We start from the raw sequence: 7,448 nt of genomic DNA, 5'->3' as shown, positions 1-7,448 counted from the left end.
GAAAATCACACTACAAGATTGCTATATGCACTGCAAATATATTTATATATCTTCATTTTTACAGTTTTATTATGATCCACACAACAATAAAAAAAAAACCCAGAACAAAGCACAAACCAGTACAACGATGCATAAGTAAGAGGTCCAGAAGGGTTTAGAGACATTGGCTGTCTTTAGCAAAGTGACTTTACACGTTGCTTAACACCTTCCTAGAGGACCCTGAAATTTGAAGTTGCACTGAAAAATATTCTGCCAATCGAGGTCTCTTAACCGAAAGATGACCAACTCTTGGTTAATTTAATAGTATGGAGTAACATGACAGATCATTCACGAGGTGAAGAATTCTTTTTAATCAACGCATAGGCATCACTATAGATGGCCACCAAATTTGAGAACACGGCAAGGACAATCATGAAAATACATAAGATCTTGTCCCTCTTTGTTGCTATATTGTGGCGATCCCTGCAATGCAAAGGTAAATCATATATTGGTTAGCAGTTAGCCAGGATTATGAAACAATGATGGTGATGATTCAGATCAAATTAAACCACAATGGAAATCCTTGCCCTTGCAACAACAAAATAACAATAATTTCTTATTATTAAGGTCTTAAAAACCAGCGTTACAGATCACTTCCATCATAGGTTAAATCTGAAATAAGGATACAAATCTGACTCAAACATCGGATCCATATCTCCAGTTACGCAACAAATTGCCAAACTTAAAGAGCATGAAGAATCACAAATTCACAAACTACTACAGATTCATACAGTCCTCCTGTTTGATATTTAACCAAAATCCCCCATTAAAAAGATTAGATGGCTTTGTGTGGCTAGAGTAACTCTAGTTCATACCAAAGAGTACTCAAGTGGTACCAAAATTTCTTTTGTTTAGAAAAAAAAAAAGAGAAGAAAGGGATAAAATTTATGTGGTTAATACAATTAGCTGAAAACAAATAAAGATAAAACTACTGATTTTAATCCTCAGTTCTAAACAAGTTCATAATGTAGAAGACCTTTCAATTTTTTTTTAGGTCATAACCATAAAAACCTAGCCTAAATGGTCTTTCTGCACAGTACAACATGCAAATTCAAATCAAGCATTAAAACAAGTATATCAAGAAAAAGAGAAGGAAATTCAACTAACTGAGTTGTAAAAGTACCTAAGAGTGATGGAAGCAGGAAAAATGAACCCAAGACAAACTGCAGCAGTTGCTCCAGTGAATTGGAAAGCATCCCAGATGCTTGGAATGAAATTAGCACCCAAGAAGATCAAAGCAATCAACCCAATGGTGATTGATGCAAATCTCATATTTTCCTGATAAAGAGGCCTTGCTGAGGGAAATAGGAGGCCATCCAAGTTGAGTCGCAAGGGATAGAAGACAATTGGGAATACTAGCATGAGATGAGCGGCATAACTAACTCGAACAGCATCATTAAGCAGGGAACTGTAAGGAATGCCGAGGTCAGTATCAAAGTTGGCAAGCACATCATCAAGAGTTCCATCACCAAATAGAAGGAATCCAAAAATGCTGGTCATTATGTATACAGTTGAGCATAAAGCAAGTGATGTTCGCACAACTGCCTTTATCTGAGTGGAGTCCTCAAGTTCATTGTCTATGCTGTGAACTGCAATTGAAGCACAAAAAGGATCAATCTTTTTCAGTTAAATGCTTCCAATTTTAAAGGTCAAAAACACAACACTAATTGAAAATTCTAACCCCCCAATTTGTGAAGTAAAATATTATAAGTTAATTCTAATTAAGCATTTTTCCTAACCAACATCATCCATTCAAATAGATTTATGTGTAAACTAATACTTTGTTCTGACAAAAGATATTATAATCAGAATACTTTGGAAACCAAATGCTGATAACAAATATGAAACCTAGGCTATGGAAAAATATAAAATGAGTCTTCAGAACTCCTAGGTATGTTGTTTGTCATAAACAGAAAAGCTACCTAATTGTTTAAGAAATAATTTATGAATTCATATTATAAAAGAACATACTTCACAAAACTAACTGGCTTGGTTAAAGGTTGGACAAAGAAATAATTTATGAATTCAGGTAATATTCATGATGTTTAATCAGATATGTATTGAACAAGGAAAGCATCATTATATTGCTAGTAAATCTGAATATTAATCAAACTACCGTCCCACTTAGATTTATAGCCAGTTTTAGGAAGAAAAGGATTCAGTTGATTATCACATTGCATACCATTGTAGTGGCAGATGTATGCAGTGACAAGAACAGGGACTGCAGTGAAGAGTTTCCAGAATGATGTCAAATCTGTAACATTGGGTAGCAATCTGGGCATCATTATGCTTCCATTTATCAACTTGACAGTAGTGATTCCCACAGTGATGACGAGAAACACAACTGCCAGAGCAACTGATAAGGCAGATGTGAATCTTAAAGAATCTGTAAAGACAAAATGGCATGATCAATCTCCATATTACATTAGTAACAAGAAGTTCTATTACAACTAAATTGCTGGAAAGTATATGAATTCCAGGTAACATGCCAAAGAAAATTATTAAAAATGGGAAGTTACTACTAAAGGGGGTCTAGAACTCAATTACGTATACGAGAAGCAGCATATAGAATCATTGCTTTTAGCATCCAAAACTGTCATCATATAATTAACTCGTACATAAGACCAAGCAAGAAAGTAACACATCAACCCTTTCCAATTAAGACAATACGAACCAATTCGCTTAAAGCAAGCAAGTGGAGAAAATATAGCAAGTGTTGTGACAAGAAGGATAAAGAATCGTCCAGTCCACCAGCGTTCACCAAACCACCCTTCAAGCACACCAGCATGGTGAAGTCCACTTGAAGATGTTCCAGACAGCACATCCCCTTCAAATAAGCAAATACGAAAACATTGAACAATTTCAGTACACAATTTTTCACCAGAGTATTCACTCAAAAGGGGAAAAATAAATCAAACAAATGCGCAAGAAATATTAATATATTGATAAAATTAGGCAAATTGTCAGAAACATAGCATAATGTTATGCACGTACACACACACACACACGTACAGTAGAATGAAGGCATACCAATGATAATCATGTACACAATGAGTACACCAATGTTGTTGATTAAAACAGCAACTTGCAACAATATTCTCCCATACTTTCCAAAGGCATCACCCATAAGTCCTCCATAAGAAGCATTCTTCCCTGCCCTGCTAAACCTAAGTAGCAACTCAATTGAAGCCTCTGTCAAGAAGGCCATAAAGATGATCATAGCAACCCCAAGGCCAAGGCCTAATACTTTCATGGTAGCAGGCAGTGCCATGATTCCAGCACCAACTACGGTAGTTGATAAATTGAACACTGCTCCAGTAAAGGAAGCTCCATCAAACTCATCAAAACCAGCATCCTCCTCTTTACTTTTGGGCAACAAGGGAGCATTCTCATTAACTGGTTTGCTCTTCCTCGACTTTCTCTCCTTTTTGGGAGCTTGATTTCCAATTGTCATCTTTTTAATGTCTCGAAAACTTCTCCAAATACAGATATGAAACTTTATACAAAATCTATAAAGCAGCTAACTTCGTATTCTGTACAACCAGAATATCCGTAATTCATAAAAACTCAACTTCACAATTCTACAATTATTGAGTTGGAAGATGAAATTCAAGTAAATTATAAACTAAATAGTACTAACCTGTAAAAGCGGATAGAAACCAAATTGGAACTCTCTTAATTTTTATTTTAAATGATAAGCTTCTTAATCTTATTAATCCTAACAGCCCAAACAACAAAATTTGAAAACCAACTTATCGATACTCTGTTTAAAATGATAAAATATGAAATAAGCTAATATAAAACCCAGATGAGAAAGCCTATAAATCAACTAAATCTTCATAGAGACAACTGATCACAAATAATTTACAACAAAAAAACTGGGATATCAAGATTAAAAAGAAGAAGAAAATCAAGCAAAGTCCCCTAATACTTGTGCTTGTGACCCAATATTATAATATCGAACCAATCAATTTCAAGGAAAAAGCTTCAATAATTAAAGACCCAGATAGGGAGAAATGAAGATCGAGATGGAAGGAAGAAGAATTGACAGAAACCCAAGAACCAGGAACAAAGAAAAGTAACAAAGAGATCGGCGTTCTAGCTCTCAATTCTTGACGTTTAGCTTATAATTTACAAACAACCAAAAGAAAAAAGCCATACGCAACGACAAAGAGTCTTAATGGAGACACGTTTGTAAGGATGGTCTACGGTCTACAGTCTACTGATACAAACGCATTGACCAGAATGGCAAAATTCTGTAAAATCCACACCCGAATAATGATGGTCACAGAGACCTCAGGGATTTTATCTGGTGGAATTACTGTTTGGTCGGTGGTTCAAAATGAAAGAATATTTAAAAAAAAAAAAAGTGATTTAATCGAAGCAATGACAACCAATGATGATTTCTCCATGAATTTTGCTTGGTGTTCATGATTCTGCATTGAAAACTTTCCTCCATTTAGCATTCAGAAAAAGAAAAGGAGGGTACAGTTCTGTCTGTCTGTCTTTCTTTGTTCTTTGTTTTCCCACTTGACAAAAATTAATTAAAAGGAGATGGGATATTTATTTATTAGGAATCTTAAAATATCAAAAAATATTTTTCTTTTTTAATAAAAACTATAAATAAATTTCATTTATAACATTATAATTAAATATTTAAATATAAATTTTTTTATAAATCACTCGTTTTTTTGGTAAAATCAAAGAGTTGGATAAAATACTATAAAAATGTAACTCTTTTATTTTTTTTTAATTAATTAAAAACACACATATATTTAAAATTAAAAAAATAATAATAATATAAGAAAAAGTTTATAAGCGAAATAAACAAAATTCATTATTAAACGTATATTATTGACCAAATCCAATTTTTGAAAATTCAAGCCTTTTACACCCTCAAGAGAAAAAAAAAAATTCAAGCCCATTATTATTATCATTATTTATTCTTTCCACCAATAAAAAAAATCTTAAAAAAAAAAAAAAGCAAATTATAAAAAATTAAAATCCAACGTGTGAGAATTGAAAGTTATAAATATATTTACTATTAATTAACATATTATTACTATAATTTTAATATAATAATATAATTTATTCATTGACAGAATTGTCTGCACTGTTGTAACAGTTTTATTTTTAACATGCAAAAGGTAACTAAAATAAATATATCTGGGTAATTTTTAAACTCGAAAAATCATTAAATTTTAATTTAATTTTATAAAAAATTTTATAACAAGTTATAGCAGATCTTTAAGATACAAAAATAATAAAATTATCTTTTACATCTTTTCTCTCATAAAAACATTAGCCATTTTAATCATTATATCAAAAAAATATTAATATCATTATAATAATTTTCTTTCTTAGAAGAGAAAATTTTATTATTTATCTAAAAGTGTTGAAGTCATATTTATAAATTTTATATTGTAATTTAAAAAAAAATTAATTTAAAATTTTATTATTATAAGTTAAAGGGATATTTTTTATAAAATAAAATTAAAGTTTAAAAATTTTTTTACAACAAATTGAAATTAAGAGATAAAAGTAAAATATAAGATAAATTTCAGAAAAAAACTATAAAAATTATCCAAATATATCAACATGATATAATAATATAATTTAGACCTCCAGTTTTCCCTACCCATTCATGAAATTTGTTTTCTTTCTCATAAGTTAGGCACCAATCAACATTATCAAGAGTCCATTAAAGAAAGGGAAGGTAGGACATCCTATGAATCATTCATTGATAAATTAATTATTAAATCATTAATTATAAACATGGGGTTATGGTTGCACCAGCTGTAAAAGAAATCAAGTCTGATCTGTGATGCATTAGGAAATAGGAATCTAGCTAGGCCAAGAAACATATCTTAAAATAATGGGTTTTAACTAGCTTCTCTTACCTTATTAGAGACATTTTATGATTCATGAAGAAAGATGGAGGATTATTTTATTTTGAAATCAAGGATCAATCAAAATTGGGTTTGTATGTTGTTTTAAATCCAACAAGTGACCTCATGAGGTGCATCTTAATCACATTATCACATGGGTTTATGGGTTGTGATGGTGAAAGGGTGTGGGTGCAACAACCCATTGGCCCATGAAAAGTCACTTCCACATCTCACCATCAAGAGGGCCATTATTTTCAAGCACTTGGACGCGGAGACACGCAACTGACAGGGCAAAAATAGCGACTAATGGCCAGTGGCTACTGCCATATATTGCCTGCACAATTGGAGGATTTTTTGTTGGTGATGGAGGGGTTTTTGTCAAGACGCTGGCGCCTACAAAGCTTTTGGAAGATGCTGCTGCTGATATGTGATCGATTGTGTGAATTTAGGTAATGCGTAAGGTCACTTGCTTAATTAAACTTGCAATCTGAAGATACAAGAAAGGTGGGTATTATTGTGAGAGCATGAGGTTTTTTTTTTTTTTTAAATATTGTTGATCATAGTGAAGTTTACTTTGAAATTTACACAATTAATAGTTATAATAAATAAAATTACTGTACATATATTGAAAATTTATAAATTATCTATAATTTATAGTGTTGGACCATGGAAATTTAAAATATGAATCATGAATTTAAATAATAAATTTTTAAATCCAATAATCTAAACACAATTATTTGTGATAAATTTGTAATGTATGTCAATAATCTCAATCTTAGCAATTCTTTTATGGTTTTAAAATTTAAAATGTATCTTAAAATTTTTATAGTATTCTTAAAATATTTTAAGATTTATCTGATAAAATTATATATAATAATTTTGCTTTTTTAGTAAAATATTATAACAAAATATAATTGAAGCAATTTCTCATCCAAATTGTATTATTTTTTAGATTCTATATAATTTTCTCTCATTTAACTATTTTATGCCTTTTCTAATAATAGAGTTTTGAACAATTGGTCTTTCATGGATATTATCTTATTATATAAGTAGCTATATTTTAAATTATAAATTTTTAAGTTGACAATCAAAGTTGATATCATCTGATATAATAGTAATGCATGCGTATATGGGAAAGTAATGTCTCTATGTAGATATTGTGAAAGAGACCAATCTTCAAAAGTCTCACCTCACCCTCACCGGCCATAAACCTATTTTATATATATATATATATATATATATATATATATATAATTAAAGCAAGCTCCTCAAAAGGTAGACCTATTTTCAAATGTCTCACCTCACCCTCACTGGCCATAAATTTTGACCGGTCAATCACCGACCTTTTGAGGAGCTTGCTTTAATTATATATATATATGACATTAAAATTATGTATTATAATGTATCTAATAATTTCCCAACATTTTGTTAATTATAATTTTCAATACTCTTCAAGTAAACCTACGGTAAAAAAAATAATGATAATAATAATCTGCAAGTAATTTACACAATATCTTACAA

General features: G+C 30.8%; 1 protein-coding gene across 2 annotated transcripts; it reads right to left on the bottom strand.

Moving 5' to 3' along the window:
* Positions 1-26: 26 nt before the first annotated feature.
* Positions 27-4,549, bottom strand: LOC110672343 (amino acid transporter AVT6A). 2 transcript variants are annotated; one of them, XM_021835098.2, is made up of 6 exons: positions 3,680-4,549; positions 3,070-3,572; positions 2,714-2,866; positions 2,222-2,425; positions 1,163-1,628; positions 27-462 (listed from the first exon to the last, which is right to left on the bottom strand). In XM_021835098.2, the coding sequence occupies exons 2-6, from the start codon at positions 3,491-3,493 to the stop codon at positions 324-326; spliced, it is 1,386 nt and encodes a 461-aa protein (XP_021690790.1). In that variant the 5' UTR covers positions 3,494-3,572; positions 3,680-4,549; the 3' UTR covers positions 27-323. The 2 variants fall into 2 exon arrangements, with proteins under 2 accessions (XP_021690790.1, XP_057993520.1); XM_058137537.1 differs by having other exon boundaries at positions 3,070-4,549.
* Positions 4,550-7,448: the final 2,899 nt, after the last annotated feature.

The sequence above is a fragment of the Hevea brasiliensis genome, chromosome 16, assembly GCF_030052815.1.
Source record: "Hevea brasiliensis isolate MT/VB/25A 57/8 chromosome 16, ASM3005281v1, whole genome shotgun sequence".
NCBI classification, from domain to species: Eukaryota; Viridiplantae; Streptophyta; class Magnoliopsida; order Malpighiales; family Euphorbiaceae; genus Hevea; species Hevea brasiliensis.
The sequence above is the reverse complement of the archived record's forward strand: the minus strand, read 5'-3'. Positions and strand labels throughout refer to the sequence as shown.

Bases quoted from the DNA above. Each gene is read 5' to 3' on its own strand.
- LOC110672343 (XM_058137537.1), bottom strand. From the start codon at position 3,493: ATGACAATTGGAAATCAAGCTCCCAAAAAGGAGAGAAAGTCGAGGAAG. The intron at 2,867-3,069 runs GTATGCCTTCAT...GCTTATTTGAAG, and splicing joins TGTGTACATGATTATCATTG to GGGATGTGCTGTCTGGAACA. The intron at 1,629-2,221 runs GTATGCAATGTG...CTTCAATTGCAG, and splicing joins ATACATCTGCCACTACAATG to TTCACAGCATAGACAATGAA.